Source organism: Paramisgurnus dabryanus, chromosome 6 (assembly GCF_030506205.2).
Source record: "Paramisgurnus dabryanus chromosome 6, PD_genome_1.1, whole genome shotgun sequence".
In the NCBI taxonomy this organism is placed as follows: Eukaryota; Metazoa; Chordata; class Actinopteri; order Cypriniformes; family Cobitidae; genus Paramisgurnus; species Paramisgurnus dabryanus.
Genome location: NC_133342.1, coordinates 18071237 through 18090048, shown reverse-complemented (window position 1 = coordinate 18090048; position 18812 = coordinate 18071237). Strand labels below are relative to the sequence as shown.

At 42.0% G+C, this 18812-nt stretch overlaps 2 protein-coding genes across 2 annotated transcripts in view; one reads left to right on the top strand and one right to left on the bottom strand.

Annotated features, from left to right (window-relative positions):
• mfsd8l2 (major facilitator superfamily domain containing 8-like 2) overlaps positions 1-5992 on the bottom strand; it is a 73673-nt gene extending 67681 nt beyond the window's left edge. The window contains exons 1-5 of the mRNA XM_073815108.1: positions 5981-5992; positions 5411-5561; positions 5242-5304; positions 4733-4852; positions 2366-2445 (exon numbers count right to left, since the gene is read on the bottom strand). Coding sequence (XP_073671209.1) covers positions 2366-2445; positions 4733-4852; positions 5242-5304; positions 5411-5561; positions 5981-5992 — 426 coding nt within the window. The remainder of the gene's footprint in view (positions 1-2365; positions 2446-4732; positions 4853-5241; positions 5305-5410; positions 5562-5980) is intronic.
• Positions 5993-8942: 2950 nt separating this feature from the next.
• kcnmb3 (potassium calcium-activated channel subfamily M regulatory beta subunit 3) lies at positions 8943-11496 on the top strand. The gene is made up of 4 exons (XM_065265974.1): positions 8943-9025; positions 10260-10463; positions 10695-10866; positions 11086-11496. The coding sequence occupies exons 1-4, from the start codon at positions 8943-8945 to the stop codon at positions 11494-11496; spliced, it is 870 nt and encodes a 289-aa protein (XP_065122046.1).
• The last annotated feature ends 7316 nt before the right edge of the window (positions 11497-18812 follow it).

The following is an 18812-nucleotide window of genomic DNA, read 5'->3' as shown; positions in this document are numbered from 1 at the left end:
TGATGGTAGCAGGATTAGCATGAAGCTAGCATGATGCTAGCAGGATTAGCATGAAGCTAGCATGATGCTAGCATGATTAGCATGAAGCTAGCATGATTAGCATGAAGCTAACATGATGTTAGCATGATTGTCATGAAGCTAGCATGATGCTAGCATGATTAGCAGGAAGCTAGCATGATGCTAGCATGATTAACATGAAGCTAGCATAATGCTAGCATGATTAGCATAAAGCTAGCATGATGTTAGCATGATTAGCAGGAAGTTAGCATGAAGCTAGCATGAAGCTAGCATGAAGCTAGCATGATGCTAACATGAATTAGCATGAAGCTAGCATGATGCTAACATGAATTAGCATGAAGCTAGCATGATGCTAATATGATTAGCATGAAGCTAGCATGATGCTAATATGATTAGCATGAAGCTAGCATGATGCTAGCATGATTAGCATGAAGCTAGCATGATGCTAGCATGATTAGCATTAAGCTAGCATGATGCTAGCATGATTAACATGAAGCTACCATGATGGTAGCATGACTAGCATGATGTTAGCATGATTAGCATGAAGCTAGCATGATGCTAGCATGATTAGCATGAAGCTAGCATGTTGCTAGCATGATTAGCATGAAGCTAGCATGTTGCTAGCATGATTAGCATGAAGCTAGCATGTTGCTAGCATGAAGCTAGCATGATGTTAGCATGATGCTAACATGAAGCTAGCATGATGCTAGCAGGATTAGCATGAAGCTAGCATGATGCTAGCAGGATTAGCATGAAGCTAGCATGATGCTAGCATGATTAGCATGAAGCTAGCATGATTAGCATGAAGCTAGCATGATGTTAGCATGATTGGCATGAAGCTAGCATGATGCTAGCATGATTAGCAGGAAGCTAGCATGATGCTAGCATGATTAACATGAAGCTAGCATAATGCTAGCATGATTAGCATAAAGCTAGCATGATGTTAGCATGATTAGCAGGAAGTTAGCATGAAGCTAGCATGATGCTAACATGAATTAGCATGAAGCTAGCATGATGCTAACATGAATTAGCATGAAGCTAGCATGATGCTAACATGAATTAGCATGAAGCTAGCATGATGCTAACATTAATTAGCATGAAGCTAGCATGAAGCTAGCATGATGCTAACATGAATTAACATAAAGCTAGCAAGATTTATTATGAAATTAGCATAAAGCTAGCATGAAACTAGCATGAAGCTAGCATGACTTAGCATGATGTTAGCATGAAGCTAACAGGACCCAAAGACCCAACCCCCATGTCTCTATGATGTTCGGATCCAGAGATATAAGGCTTTGTTCATTATGTTGCTAGGGTGCTCATATTTGGTTGCTAGGGGCGTGGCTTAATACCTCAATAAGAATCCTTAGAGACTGATTGGATGCTTGAGTAAAATGAGCCCACCCCCATGTCTCTATGACACTGTGCTGCAAAGATATCCATCCGGGCATTTTATAATGGCAGTCTATGGGAGATGTTGCTAGGGTGCCCAAAAATGGTTGCTAGGGGCGTGGCTTAATAGCTATGGGACGATCCTGAGAGACTGATTGGATGCCTGAGTAAAATGAGCCCACCCCCATGTCTCTATGACACTGTAACGCGAAGATATTCCATTTGGAACGTTTTTATTCCCTTATATGGGCATGTTTCCTGCCCCGTTATAAGTCAATGGGGAATTTTGGGGGCCTCTTACACCCGAGGGGTGAAACTTACACCCCAATGTGAGGTATGTTCTCACAGTGCCTGCCAGCCTCTTGAAAAGTGGTAACCCACAAGTTTCTACAAATTTCTCGCTTGCAGCTATGACCTGTCAAAGTTTGTCGCAATGTTAAGTAAATGGGACTTTTCGGAAGTTTTATGTCCCGTTTTAGGAATTCTGTAAGTCGGATCCCGTCAAAAAGATATAGCACACTTCTTTAGACCAGTCAGAATGTCCGTGGAAAATTTCGTGGATGTAGCTTGAAAGCTGTCGGACGAGTTAGCCGCAGAAATTTTAGTCTCAGAAGAAGAAGAAGAAGAAGAAGAAGAAGAATAATAATAATAAGTTTAAATACAATATCAGTATGTTGGCTTTGTCAAGCCAACATAATAAGTTTAAATGCAATATCAGTATGTTGGCTTTGTCAAGCCAACATAATAATAATAATAATAATAATAAGCTTAGATACAACAACAGTATGTTGGCTTTGTCAAGCCAACATAATAATAATAATAATAATAATAATAATAATAAGCTTAGATACAACAACAGTATGTTGGCTTTGTCAAGCCAACATAATAATAATAATAAGCTTAGATACAACAACAGTATGTTGGCTTTGTCAAGCCAACATAAATATTAACTTACCCCAGGTGAGGTATACTTATTTACAACAAAAGGACCCAGTTTGAAATCACACAATCTCAAAAAGATATTAAAAGCAGGTCCTGCAATTACAAATGAATATTTCATAAATTGACCATTTATAAATCTCACTTATTGTGTGGAGTGTGCAGGGGCGGATCTACCGGGGTGGCACGGGGTGGCAGTTGCCACCCTAAATAAAAGCATTGCCACCCCATATGCCACCCCAGCGCGGGTATCCTAATATATATAATATATACCCGAGAAGGCTCTTTTAACCAGAAAGGCAATGTAGTTTTTCTCTGCGTGTGTTTGGGGGTGGGAGACACATATCTGACGATGATTGGTGTGTGTGTCTTAGACGGGGTGGGACAACCACATAGCTGATGGTGATTGGCTTAATTTCCATCGTTAGCCAACCAGAGGCAGCAGAGTTCATACACCAGCATGCAGTCAGTCCGAGCAGAAAGTCTTTTACAGTGTAAAAAAGTCCGCGCAGATTTGCCAACTTGGTGACTTGGTCGCTAGATTAAGAAACTTTTTAGACCCCTTTAGCGACTTTATTAAAAAAGCGACTAGGACAAATCTAGCGATCTTTTCTGGCGTGGTTGGAGACTTTTGGAAACTGCCGTGAAAGGATGCATCGCCCCATCCAAGGCACTCACATGCAGCCCGGCTCTCGCGCTGCAGTCCATCCGTGATCCGAGTCACACAAACCCGCAACAACAGAGCGATGGCGAATACAACGATCTCAAAACAAAGGTAGCGGACGCAAGCACAAAGTATAAAAAGCACAAACGTTACTTTTCCATCGTTGAGGTGAAAGGCAAGAATGATTATGGACGTGCAACTTATGCCCATGAAGAAAGAGTCTCTTCACGTCTGTAGCGAGGAATTCTGATCTAATAAAGCACCTAACATCATCACATGCTGACAAAACATTAGTGGTTTCTCTTTAGTGTCTTAAAGTGATTAAGTTGAGCATCACATCAGCAAATCAGAGTACTAAATACGGTCATATTTATAGATAAATGTTGCATCAGGATAAAAATACAAAAATTAAACTGATGTTAAAGTCGCCATGAAACGGAAGTAGCGATTGCCTTATTTTCCCCGTGGTGACGTATATCCGAATGAAACGGCTTTTGAGATGAAATAAGGCAGGGCTGGATTTGAATTTGTCCATCGAGATCTGATTGGATCGTTTGAAGTTGGGTCGTGTTGCTAATTGCTAATCACTGCGATCTTCTCCCGGACCCCGCCCACCTGCCATACTTTTGACCGGAAGTGAAGAGAGATCGTTTTGAGGAGGGGAGGAGATTTGCATTTTTGATTAAAGATTATGAGCACACACAAATTTTTAAAAAATAATGAAGCTCACAGATAAGTCATTTGTTAATAATACCACACTATTAAAAATACATATATAGTTTTTCATTTCAATTTCATTGCGACTTTAAATATTGCACGAGGTAGTTGCTTGGTAGTTAAAACAACTGAACTGCAGGTTTGTGTAAGCAGTAAATATATTTTAAGCAGTTCTTTCTAGAGTTAGCCCGTCATGTCTTAGCTACTGCAGCCATCAAAATATTCCAAACGTGCATATGAAATCACTCGTTATGATATAGTCTGATGTTTTTATTTGTCTTCGTTAAGGAGACAAAACTATTCAGTGTTGTGTATGTTTAGAAAGCTTGAAAGACAACTTAATGCGGCATTTTCCAGGATATTATGAAAAGAAAGGCTGATATCCATTCTTTTTACCAAAAATAATAGAAAAATCAAATACTATAAGTGGAAGGTACAAATAAAACAGAAAAATATGTTGTGGAAGGGAGAGGAGTAGATGAAGTCATGAAGGAAATAAACATATGGATGGCAAAGAGCTAAAAAGAAGTGAAAAGACAGAAATCCATCATCAAGTGAGTGAAAGGATTAAAGAAGAGGGTTATGAGAGAAAGAGATGTTTGCCTTTCAAATATGTTTTACATGAATATAAACTAGGCAATCCTATTTTATTTATATAACTGTCTTTATACCATTATGTTCAACCAGTCAGTGTTTTTAGATATTGATAAGCTGTAGCCTATGTATTAACTTAGTATTAAGACAAAGGGTGCTACAGAGATGCTAAAGGTAGCTGCTTGGGTACTTACTTATAGGAACATTTGTTGTTGCGTTTATTAATGTTATAAAAATTTGAGGTCCAGTGTTCACCGAATATAGTATAAACAGTATATAATTTCTTGAATCCACGACAACCATGCAAGGACGCTTACTTCATTGCCACCCCTTGTAGTTCTCATGCCACCCCCTTGCCACCCCATAAAAAAATTTCTAGATCCGCCCCTGGGAGTGTGACTGACTCACCAATAAGAAGTCCAGCCTGACGACACGCCATAACAGCAGCAAAGACTCTGGCACGTTCATCAGGGAGGGTGGTCCGTGTGAGGAACCCAAAGATGGAGGAACCAGCACCTGCACCAATTCCTGAAGAAGATACTGTATGGTTAGTTGACATACTATGGGGTTGAAGAGATGTATCTAATAAAACATCATGACTAGGTCACATTATACAACAACATTATATATGTATATACTGTATACATATACAGATGAATTATATTGTATTCATAATTAACAACATTGTTTCATGTGTTCAATTATCTGTAATGTGATTAAAAAAATGTGTTTCAATTGCAATGCATTTTTGTTGCAATGCCTTTGTTGTATGTTGATTGTTTTGTAATAAAACATTTATATGTATGAAAATGATAATTTAAAATGACATATAAAAAAGGACAATATTAAAATGTAATCAGCAATGGAAATAATGAGAAAACGCGCAAAATAGCAAACAGCTTTCACAATATGCTCACCTGCAACAAGACGACTGGACAACAGAAGCCATTTTGAATATCCAATAAAATACATGAAGTTTCCTATGAGTCAAATTATTGGGAATCAGTGCATATGAATAATACAAAGTAAAATGTATTTGTAAATGAATGATGGATTTTAGGACAAACACGTTTGCCTTCTACTGACCCACAATTTCAAACACATTGGAGAAGAGGATGATGGTTTTTGTAGTTCTGATCCTATCTGACCAGAGCCCAAACAATGGACCTGTCACCAGACCGCTGAAACTGAACGCAGACAGACCCAAACCAAGAAAATAAGGAGGTGCCTCTAACAACTGCAGATATCGCCATACAGTGGGAAGAATAACAGCTTTGCGTGCGTGCGTGCGCGCGCGCGTGAAAGAGAGAGAGAGAGAGGGAGAGAGAGACCACAATTTATAAATAGTTTTAAAAAGTTCAAATCTACACAATACAGCTCATTCTTTAAGATCAACACCCAATAAAAGGGTTCACGCCTTATTTATTTATTTATCCAGCAGAGAGAAGAAAATAATGAGAAGAGCAAGACACTTAACTTACCATATTCAACTCCACTTAACAGAAATATTAATCCAATAGTGAAAAAAGATAGTTTTCTTTTTCTTCGGTAATCCATGAGTAATTCTGTAAGTTATCTCCTCGAGCGTTTGGTCATATTTCCTCTCGGTCAAAGGTTTCTCATTAGTGTAATAAAAGAGATGATGTTCTCAATTACTGAACTCCTCATTACTTAACCTATTATCTTCTTCTTCGGCAAAACACTTTCGTCGATTAACGATGTGCACGTCTACGAGCGTTCAAGTTTAGGATAGTTTAGGAAATTAAATTCTGATGATTTTTCCTGAACCATTGAACCATTTCCTTGCATATGATTACTAATTTTCTTCCTCGTGCCCTGACCGTTTGTAATATAATTTAATACCTTTCAGTAATGCAGCATTTAGAAAAAGGATAAACAAACAGGCTACTCACACTGAGCATAAGACACAAGCAGAGATCTAGTGTTACCTGTGGACTGTATATATTATTTATCGTGTTTAGGTGAAGAAGACTGTAATTCTATTCTCTACAGTGTAAATTACAATAAAATAACATTTACAACTGTTTTTTTTTCAATAGGCTATGGCAGTGTATTTTACAAAGAGTAGCCTACTGTTTTTAAAAGAAGAACATTCAAATAGTTGCATGTGTCTAAAAGTCTATACATTTTAATATTTAAACAAGGCATTAGTATTAGTATTTTCTAACCATGCAGTCCCTAACTGTAAAAAATAGCTGTAGTTATGCAGCAGTTTGGCAGTAACTTACTGTACATTTGTATTTACTATATCTAAATGATTGGCAACAGTTTGTTCAAAGAAAAGTAAATATTATACATTAACAAGTCTTTGTCTTTACAGAATAAAATTATAAAAAACAGCCTCATGCAAAGCATTCTGGCAACCAGAAATCCTCATCAACCTTTTCCATATTTTTCTGATTTTGGTTCCCAAAAATGCTTTGCATAATGCTGTACTTTTTTCCTGTGAAGTATTGATAATGTTTAATGTTTAACTTTGAACAAACTTTTGCCGGTAAATAACATAAATTTAAATCTACAGTAAGTTACTGTCAAACTGCTGTCAGTTATACTGTAATTTCTACAGAAAATTTTAACAGTGTACTGAGTGTAGGCTATTTTTACAGAATTTATGATTCTTAGCTGATTTCAGCATTTACTAATATTTTTTATTTATTAAGAGTTCAGTCAAAGGAAAATAAACGTGGCGATTTGTAAGAGCAGTTAGTTTGCAGCACTTCAGCCTCAGGCGCAGTAATATTTGACGGAAATTTGAGCCAGAGGGGGAGTAGTCAGGTATGATGATGTTCCTGCACGCAGAGGTTGAATGCTGCAAACTAATTGCTCTTCCGCCATACAATATAGTTCTCATTTTTAACCGCTTAAAAAATTACCACATTTTATTTTGTGCCACTTATTCGTGTAACTACTCATGTAACAGTCATTAAATAGGGAAAACATGGAAGTGTTTGGTGGCTTCTAAATTCATCCCTGTTTGGATCCTAAGGAATGAATGGGGCTAGGCTAAATGCTAACACATTCACAACGCGCTGTACAAAGATTAAATCCACGCATTGAAAAAAATAGGTATGTAATAATTTGTCTAAGTTGAGGGAAGAGCACAGTAAAATATTGAAAAACGATGGTGTTTTCCTTTAACATAAAATATATTAGTATTAACTTACATTAACAAAGATTAATGAATATATTGCAAGTGTAAAACTGTTATTTTGATAAACTTAAATATAAATGTTACTGAATGTTCTTTTGTAATCTGTTGGTTTCTGGCAGATTTTATGTTGGCCAGCATTATGATAATAATCAAAGTCAATTTAGTATAATCATGACTATTTTAGAATCACTACTATAGTCCTATTATATGCACACACTGTATGAAAGTACTTTCACTACAGGTACCTGTCAACCAGAAGAGAATAGGCTCCACCTGCTGAGTCCCAATTTCTCTCCTTTCTTCCTTACTGCTACAGTTTTCATATCTGTTTTTTTCTTCTTTCCACAGTTTCCGTTGCTTATTAGGTGTTATTAGGGCACTGTACAGCTGTTTGGTTTGGCAGGAGGCCAATTTGTTGTAATGCTACTCATCATTTCTGTCTTAATCTTACTACAATTTATTTTTATTCTGCTTTCAAAATGTCCAGTTACTTTGTAAAACAAATTACTTTGACAATTATATAGTCAGTTTATCATGTTGTTTCAAATAAAGCAATTGCATCTACATTCTCAGCATGTCACCCTCAGAGGCGACCAGGTGTGCACCGTTGTTCTGACAAAATGTTTTGCTTTATAGCAATATCTCATTCATAGTTAATGTTATTTTGAATATAAACAAATTAATTATTTAAATACTGTGGTATAAAGCTAAAGCTTTTGCGTTTTGTCCTTCCATCCAGTGAATCAGATTGTCAGAATCCACTTTTATAACTAGCCTACACTTTAATCAAGCTATAATGGCCATAATATACAGAAGAACACATATTTTGAGGTAAGATATAATTTAAAATATATTATTATTATTATATTTTGTAAAAGTAGACTGTACAGTAAAGTATCAGGTTTGCACAGAGCAGGAATGGTTTGTAAATCATTATTACAGTAAGAAATATAATAGATATGAGTATAAGTATTGAATTAATCTTACAACAGACACCACCAATCCAAATATATACATATACATGATAGCTGTTAAATAAAAAACAAATTGTTGTTGAAAATATAAAAAAAAACTTTAGTATAGTTATTTTTAATAAAAGCCACATTTTTTTAAATCTAAAAGTATTACACATGAAATTACATTCAAGTCACCTTATCCAGTTTTGCCTATCCAGGTAATAAGGAAAACACAGCCGGTGAGTCAAACGTCCCATAGGATGTAATTATGGTCATACCTGGTTGTAGTTGTTTCTATAGAAACTCTCTGTGACATTGTGCACTGTCTCATCTGGGTGCAAGGAAAACAATCTTTAAGTGCACTTCATATCTGTTGGCTATGCATCTAGGTGATAGGGACATAAAGCACTTCACCCTGTCAATCTGGGGTCTATCTGTGTTGTGTTAATTTAGAGTTGTAACCATATTAAAATTAGTTATTGAGATAGAGATGCTGCTGAATCACTCCCCTCGAGGGTCTTTCAGTGTTCCTGTTAACATCACCCTGCAGGGCGCTCGGCGACGCCACATGCGGTACGTATGTAGATCAGTTTTTCTTTTATTAAAGAAATGTTCTCTTCTGGAGGATTTGTGCTCGAGGCTATAGACTTTCTTCATTGAGAGATTCAAAATATAACCACAGTACAAAAATAACTCTTTTATGCAGCTGCAGTTGTAAAGTTCATTACATGATGTTAGCATGTACATATCTCGTTTTATTTTGTAACAAAATAGCAAATTCAGTAGTGGAAGACATTCTTTATCGCTTTTTTGAGACAATGGAGCACAAAAGCATGGACATCATTAAGCATCCCATTAGTTTTTGCAATAATAGCCTCTAAACCTTTCAAGACTGCAAACCTATGAGCTCTGAGTGATAATATACTTCTGCAAAAGCCATAAATCAGTGTGACGTAAACTTCAATTTCAAAAAAGGGTTTAATTGCTCAATTTATAAAAAAATAACTACTCTCTAAAAGCCATCTTTCAATGACAGTTTGCTGTTATCATTGAGAAAAGCTAAACTACAAAAAAATGACACAATCAAGTCAGTCAGTCTGCACTTTTTATTATGCCTAAAACTGTTTTAGTTTGATTATTTCACAATAAACTTGAAATAGGTTGTTATTGGGACGTACCGATATATTGGCCTAATCGGTATCGGCATATTAAAGGTGTTTTCCCCAGTATCGGACATTGACTGATTGTCAATCATAAGGGGTAAAAAACACATCAGAATTCATGCTGTCCGATTATTTTGAATTGGGTCACAATTACAACAGAGTTGAGTTTGTATGTTCTGCACTTCAAGGATTTCATGACATCATAATAAAAAATAAAAAAAAACAAGGAGTAAAAAGCAAAACTATCAGTATCTATCGGTATATGTCATTCTAAATAATCGACTATTGGTACTGGCAACAAATATTAGTTTTTTATTATATATATTAAAGTCCTTTGTATTACATATTTTTACCATGTTGTAAGCGTGTACATTTTATTTATATATTTTTTGTAATATGTAACATAAAAGCAAATTTCACTTGCAATAATTACTTTTTTATGTGCATGTTTTGTTTATTTCACAATAAACCTAAACATTTCTATTACACTCTTAATAATTGACTGAGATGTTTTATATTGTACAGATTTTTCTGATTCAGTTATGTCAGAACTGGTTACCTTTCTTTCGTAACCTGATTTCACCATGAAGGCTCGGCGTATTTTGTTAGATCTTCTTTAGGTAACAGAGAGCTCTGTTTCACAGAGATGTCATCCATGAGCAAACCCAGCTGGACGCCAGCTGGAGGAAAGAAAGAGATTCGAAGTGCAATGAGAAAGCCAGAGCTCAAGTACCTGAGTCCAGTGTGGGAGAAGATCGAGCCATCCTCTTGGGCTTCACCATGATGACATTGTCCATCCTCATGTACTTTCTGGTGGGAATCGCAATGGTGAAACCATGTCTAGACAGGTAGTCTGTAGGCTTTTTAGCCAAATTAAATACAGATTATAAATACAGCATTTTTTTTTTATTACAGAAGTTATAGATTTTTAAATCTATTTACATTTCATATAATTAGAGTTATAATTTGAATAGAACTGGTCATGCCCTACAGTATATTTAATTTGGGATTAAAATGGATTTTCAAAAATATTCAGTGGTGGATATTACTGCTTTTTGTCTTATTACTTTTCTCAACAGTAACTGGACAGACTCCAACTGCACATTGATCAAGGCTGATATTCTAGATGAAACAATGGACTGCCGTGGCATTGTTAGCTATAAATGTCTGCGTGTTTTTGTCAACGTCACGTCCCTTGAAAAAACAGTTCAACTTCACTATGATGAAGAGGCTGTGAGATTCAACCCAAAGGTACCACTATCATTACTAGTCATTGTTTTGAGTTAAAATATGTTTGTTGCTTATATACACTACAGTGTACATTTGTAAACATCCTGAAAAATAATTTACCCTCGACTCTCCCACATATTATTTCCAACATGTGTGACTTTCTTTTCTTATTTGTGAACTTTAACTTTATAAATCTGGATAAAGAAGGATAATGCATATGCAATTCAGATAAACATATAGATAAACATGCTTGCTGTTATCTTTCATCAGTGTTTCTACAGTCCAAAATGCCAACGAAACAAGACAGAAGTGAAGGATGAGGCCAGTAACATCAAAAGTGCTTTGTTGAGTACTCAGGGGGAAAACATGAACTGCTATCTCAATTCTAAATACCCAGATGTCGCCCTCTTGAGGAGCAAATACTCAGTGCAAATGGCCTTGTATTACCTGCTGTGGCCCAGCCTCATTCTTTTTGGTGGTATTCTCTTGGTGGGACTGGTGAAGGTCAACCAGCATCTGGCTTACCTCTGTACTGAGATCGCTAGAGATGAGGTACTGGGTAAACAGAACAAACGCACAGACGGAGGAATCTACAGACTCTTACGGTGCAAGCCGGGAGGCACCGGCGAGCAGAATGATACAGTTTCCTAAACACACTATAATAATGTGCCTTTGCTTATATTGCTTAATAGCAATAACCTTATCCAGTGCCAGAGTTAACATTGTTGCCTTATGTTGTAACTGCTGCCATTGTTTTTATATGTTCATGTGCAATTGTTTATTATTCACAAGGCTATAGGCAATTTAAAGCAGATACTGGGTTAAGTTCAGCAAGCTTTAAAGTCAAAATCAAAACATGCCCTATTTATTCTCTTAAAACACATTACTGGTTTTATTCTGCATGATTCATCGTTGGATTTTGTTCCAATAAATAAGTTTGAATTTGTAATCTTTCATCAGAATGTGAAAACGCAGGCCAGTGAATAATGTTTCCATTATTTCCACAATAGCCAGTTGGCCTATTTAGGTTGCTTTAAAATTGTTTTAGGCAATGCAGCTTTTTGAAAACTCTCGCCAGTTTTTAACACAGTAATTTAATGCAGGTAATGTAACAAAGTTTTGTCAAAATAGAAAACAACTTTAAGTTTAAACTTGACCTCTTTAAAAGTTTCAAGAAGGAAAAGGTTTTACACAATACACTGCAAACTTGAAGTCTGACTCTATTCACAAAACCCCTGTTTCCACCATCCAATCTTTTCCTAAAAGATAAAATCAGGTCTGCTTCATGTTTTTTTTTTGTCATTGATTGTTTCACCTGAAAGCTTTGCATTATTACTGAAGTAAAACCATTTTAAAAGTAAAGCCACGTCATGTTGAATTTCAGAAAATTCTGTATATAACATTTTGTTTAATAAAATAGTGTGTACATATATTCAAATTATCCTCATAATTGGATATAATAATGTAATACAGTATAGAAATACTGGGCATACATTAATTTAGAACATTAGAAACCATATAAGCTATATAACTTTAAGTTTAATTGTCTAGAAACATCTAAATATTTATTTTAAAAAATTACATTTGTGTGCATTTGTCAGCCGCTTTTATCCAAAAGGACCTACATGGTATACATTTTATCAGTATGTGTGTTCCCAGGGTTTGAACCATAACCTTTTGCACTGTTCAGGCAATGTTTAAAAGACAAGCTCGGTATTTTAGACATAAAGCCCTGTTTTCAGATTGTTTATGGTGAAATAGAATGGTTTTGACTGAAATTTCGACATTTGCGGCTGCCCTGAGATTTTTCGCGTGTTTGTGTTTCCCTTTCAATACGGTTCACTTCGCATTGCGTCAGTTTGCTGACGCTATGGGGGGAAACTCCTGTTTACTCCGTGATTGAAGCCTATTGGTTAACGTCTGTAGAAAATACAGACCAATGACGTTTGAGCCCGCGCGGGGGCGTGGCACACGTCCCTATATAAGCCGGTGAAATACGTCAAGAGCTCATTACTTTTCTCCTTCAGCGCGAACCTTCTCGCTGCTCCGAAGAAGAAGCCCTTACTCGCCGTCGATCCAAGCACTGCAGCGGACTACAACACACCAGCGTGTTCCCCTGCCGCTTTCCGGTGAGCCTACAAGAGTATCTAAAAGAGCAGAAGCGCGTTGAGATAATGTCGCTTCGGCATTGCGGCTCCTGCCGAGCCCCTTTGCCCGTGGAGGATTTCCACAAAGAGTGCGTCATCTGTCTGGGTCCTGCCCACGCCGAGGCCGTACTCACTGAGGCGGGCTGCGCCCACTGCGAGCTCCTTCCTATCGCGGTGCTGCGCTCCCGCCTCGAGATCTTTAAACGGAAGGCTTCCCGTGCTCTCCCGCCTAAACAGCAGCGGAGCCGTGAAGCTGGAAGACACCCTGAGACCGAGTCCACGCCGGCTCACCCCCCGCGTGCTCTGTCTCCCCGCCGTCATCCTGTCACCTTCGCCCGTGAGGACTTACGCCCCCTGCCGAGTGCTAGCGGCATGGTTTCCTTTGGGTCCGGTGACAACTTGGAGATGATGTCATCCTCTGAGGAGTTGGAGGATTGGGCGGCTTCGGATGACGACGCCCACGCAGCCGCCGCCGATGAACCTACCGAGTCGCGTCCTCACGACTCTGAGCTCATCCGCATCTTGACGCAAGCTACGGCGGAGCTCAATATCAAGTGGTCGCCGCCGTCAGAGCCTCAACTCAGCCGGTTGGACGAGTGGTTTCTGCAGCCCGGGCGTCGTCAATCATCCCGCCAACGGCAGGCGCCGTTTTTCCCGGAGGTTCACCAGGAGCTCACCAAATCCTGGCGTGCTCCCCACTCCACCCGAGCTCAGAGCGCCGTCTCCCACGTCCTCTCCGTAGTGGACGGCGCCGACGAACACGGCTACTCTAAGATGCCGCCGCTCGAGGAAACTGTCGCCGCCCATCTCTGCCCGTCTTCAGCCGGCGGATGGAGGGCTAAGTTGAACCATCCGTCGAAGCCCTGTCGCCTTACATCGACCCTGGCGTCGAAATCCTACGCCGCCGACGGACACGCTGCATCCGCTCTCCATACGATGGCGGTACTGCAGGTATACCAGGCAAAACTCCTCCGCGACATGGACGAGTCAGGTCCGGACCCGTCGACCTTTCAAAACCTGCGCAGCGCGACTGATCTGGCCCTTCGCGCCACTAAAGTCGCCACTCAGGCTGTAGGAAGAGCCATGGCCAGCCTGGTTGTTCTGGAGAGACATCTGTGGCTGAACTTGACGGAAATCAAGGACACGGACCGGGTTGCCCTTCTTGACTCGCCCGTGTCACCGTCGGGGCTCTTCGGCTCCGCTGTGGAGGGGTTCACCCAGCGCTTCACTGAGGCACAGAAATCGTCGCAGGCTATGCGGCATTTTCTACCGAAACGATCTGCCTCAGCGTCTGAGACCGGCCGCCCAAAACCGCCGCCAACTCAACGCCCTAAGCCAGCACCAGCTCAGCCCCAGCCGAGAGCTGAACCGGAGGTCAAGCGCCAGCGTCCTGCACGACCGGCTGGCCCGCCTCGACGCCGCGGTCCCCGTCCTAGGATTACGCTGGACCCGACGCCGGCACCGCCTCCCTGAAGAGAGTCTGAGGAGGAAAAGAGGCTCTGGTCCCGCTTCGGCCGGCCCGCCCTCGAAAGTTCTGCGTGTTTCAGTCCCCTCGGGCGCTGGACACACCCTCGCTGTAACAGCGAAACACAAATTTTTACCTTTTTCACAAAAAGAGCAAATTTCCTCCTCTGTACACACAAACACACACACACGGCTTAACGTCCATAAGCATATCGACGCTCGCCGTCAAATTTCACGTTTGGCAATCCACCCCCGGTATGCCGGGCTGGATTCTAAACGTAATCCAACACGGTTATTCACTTCAATTCGCACGGAGACCACCCCGGTTTCGCGGCGTTCTCTACACCACTGTCCCAGACGATCGTATACAGATCCTCAGGGAAGAGGTGCGTTCTTTATTACTAAAAGACGCGATAGAGACGGTCCCGGCGGATCAAAGCGAATCAGGCTTTTACAGTCGTTATTTTCTCGTTCCAAAGAAAGACGGCGGCCTCAGACCGATATTGGATCTACGCGTTTTGAATCGCGCCCTTGCCAAACGGCCGTTCAAAATGCTCACAGCCAGACGAATCATGGCGTTAATTCGACCGGGCGATTGGTTCATATCAGTGGATCTGAAAGACGCTTACTTTCACATTCCGATAGCGCCACGTCACAGGCCGTTCCTAAGATTCGCGTTCGACGGGACAGCATACCAGTACAAAGTTCTGCCCTTCGGATTATCTCTGGCACCACGCACATTTACCAAATGTGCGGATGCGGCTCTCGCCCCTCTCAGACAGAGCGGCATCCGCATATTGAATTACCTCGACGATTGGCTTATTCTGGCACAGTCAGAGAGGGAAATTACTGCGCACAAGACCGTTGTACTCCAGCATTTGGAGAATTTGGGGTTCAAAATCAACCTCCAGAAGAGTTTGCTCACCCCCACGCAGCGAATCACGTTCTTAGGCACGACGCTCGACTCATTAAAGATGCGGGCATGGCTTACACAGGAACGCGCGCTCACGGTCAGACGCGAGGCGGCATCGTTCAAAGCGGGTTCACATCTCCCTCTCAAACGATTCCAGAAAATGCTGGGTCTGATGGCAGCAGCATCCCCACTAATACCGTTGGGAATGCTGTTCATGAGGCCGCTCCAGTTTTGGTTGAAAGCGAAAGTTCCGCCCCGTGCTTGGTTGTCGGGCCGCTTATTAATCAAAATCACGTACAGCTGCGTGAAAGCGCTTTCGATATGGACATCCCCTCACCTTTTCCTCTCGGGCACGGAGCTCGGCTCCGTGAGCAGGAGGAAAGTGGTGACTACGGATGCGTCTGCGACGGGTTGGGGCGCTCACTGCGACGGCGAGCTCGCCTTCGGTGCGTGGAACAACCAGTTGTCTCAGCTACATATCAACCACCTCGAGATGTGGGCGGTTATCTTAGCGCTACGACACTTTCGACCGAAACTCCAACATCAACACGTTCTAGTGCGGTCGGACAGTATGACGGTGGTTTCGTTCATAAACCACCAAGGAGGGCTGAGATCTCGCTCCCTATCCAGGCTGGCGAAACGGCTTTTATTATGGGCTCACGCGAACGTACGTTCGTTAAAAGCGACTCACGTACCGGGTGTAGCCAATACGGGTGCAGACATTCTCTCGCGCAACGGTCCGCCGCCGGGAGAATGGAGACTGCATCCTCAGACGGTCGAGAGAATATGGACCGTCTTCGGCCGGGCGGAGATCGATCTGTTTGCATCAGACGAGAACGCGCATTGCCCGATCTTCTTCTCGAGACATCACGATGCCCTGTCGCAAGCATGGCCGGCGTGTCTTCTGTATGCTTTTCCTCCGGTGGCCCTGTTACCACAGGTCCTTCAGAGGATAAGAGAGACGAAATGCGCGATAATTCTGGTCGCTCCGTTTTGGCACAATCAACCGTGGCTCCCCGACCTATGGCAGCTGAAAACATCAGCACCATGGCCAGTACCGCTGAGGAAAGACCTCCTATCTCAGGCGAGAGGGACGATATGGCATCCACAGCCGGAGCTATGGAATCTACACGTTTGGTCTCTGAACGGCAACCTTCACGCCTTTCAGGACGAGTGTTAAATACTCTAACTGAAGCTAGGGCCCCATCTACCAGGCGCCTTTACGCTCAAAAGTGGTCTATTTTTTCTGATTGGTGCACGACGAAAGACTTAAACCCAAACACCTGTGAAGTGGAGCATATTCTCTCCTTTCTGCAGGAAATGCTGGACAGCGGTCGCGCGCCCTCGACGCTTAAAGTGTATGTGGCGGCGATAACGGCGAATCACGCCCTTATCGCCGGTCGCACCGTGGGAAAACATGATCTAATCATTAAATTCCTCAGAGGCGCTCGCAGACTACACCCACCGCGACCTAACACGGTCCCGTCTTGGGATCTGTCCACGGTCCTGAAAGCGCTGCGCGGTCCCCCTTTCGAGCCCCTCGAGCAGGCTGACCTGCGCGCTCTCTCGTTTAAAACCGCTCTCCTCCTGGCGTTGGCATCGGTTAAACGAGTGGGCGATTTACACGCGTTTTCAATTGACCCGTCGTGTCTGGAATTCGGTCCTAACGATAGCAAAGTGGTCCTTAGACCGAGAGCGGGATACATTCCTAAAGTTCTGACCACGCCATTTAGAGTTCAGGTGGTTTCACTTCTCGCCCTTCCAACGGCGGACGGCGAACAAACCCCGAACACGCTCTGCCCCGTCAGAGCGTTAAGAATATACACGGACCGTTCTGCCTCATACCGCAAGTCAGATCAGCTGTTCGTAAGCTTCGCACAACATTCCTTAGGTATGCCGCTCACTAAACAGAGGCTATCTAAATGGATCGTCGAAGCCATTGCTTTGGCTTACGCCTCCCTGAATGAACATTGTCCAGTTGGTTTAAAAGCTCACTCCACGAGGGGTATGGCTTCATCTTGGGCTTGGTCTACGGGGATTTCTATCGTTGACATTTGTAACGCGGCCGGCTGGTCCTCGCCGTCTACGTTTGTCAGATTTTATAGCCTGGATGTCCCTGCCTTACAAGCACAGGTCTTATCGGCTTAATGATTCACGCGATTGCGTTTCTGTATGCCTTCACGGTGCGTTGCTAGCTCACCGTCATGGCTACCTATTAATAAATCATGCACAGCCCGCGGCGCGCTCAGGGAACCCGCCGTCTCGTGCTCTATTGTATATGCATCATGGTGCGTTTAGAAACTTCACTGTATGCGTATTACTGTCTCATATATGGTGCTTACACTTGCGCTCGCTAGAGCTATGTATATACTGGGTTAGGGCCACATGCAGTGTCTCTCCGGTAAGGGCACCTCAGTCCGTTGTGTATGCACGGCGGGATGGGATTACGTTCCCCCATAGCGTCAGCAAACTGACGCAATGCGAAGTGAACCGTATTGAAAGGGAACGCTTAGGTTACTCACGTAACCCCGGTTCCCTGAAATAACGGGAACGAAGCATTGCGTCGCTGGCCGTGCTACAAACGTCTACGCAGCGAGTGTTATTCGGCTGCGCGCTTCAGTCGAATAATAATGAGCTCTTGACGTATTTCACCGGCTTATATAGGGACGTGTGCCACGCCCCCGCGCGGGCTCAAACGTCATTGGTCTGTATTTTCTACAGACGTTAACCAATAGGCTTCAATCACGGAGTAAACAGGAGTTTCCCCCCATAGCGTCAGCAAACTGACGCAATGCTTCGTTCCCGTTATTTCAGGGAACCGGGGTTACGTGAGTAACCTAAGCGTTCACCTCACATCTCTACAATGGGTTTAATGGTGCACTGGAACAATCCTTCCTAAAATGCATTAAACTTTCGTTTACAAAGACGTGAAACTCACCGAGTGGTCAGGGGTGTTCACTGGTATGCTCACACAAAAATCGCTGCAAAAGACGCATTCCAACAGGTTTTATCGTAGTTTTTACCAACTCCATTGACTTGTATTAGATGTCCTGTGAGGTACGGTATTACTCCGCGCCGGGAACTTTGTTTCTATTCTTGCAATTGGCAACGGCGGATTAGCGCCACCACCTGGGCTGGAGTGTCTATTATTCAAGCTCTAAGCGGAAGAATGTATGGGTGTGAGCCGTTTGGGAAAATAGGTCCACAAGTTAACAACGAATGCTAAAACAGCTGTTGGAAAGCATCTTTTGCAGCGATTTTTGTGTGAGCATATCAGTAAACAGTGAACACCCCTGACCACTCGGTGAGTTTCACGTCTTTGTAAACGAAAGTTTAATGCATTTTAGGAAGGATTGTTCCAGTGCACCGTTAAACCCATTGTAGAGGTGTGAGGTGAAACACAAACACGCGAAAAATCTCAGGGCAGCCGCAAATGTCGAAAT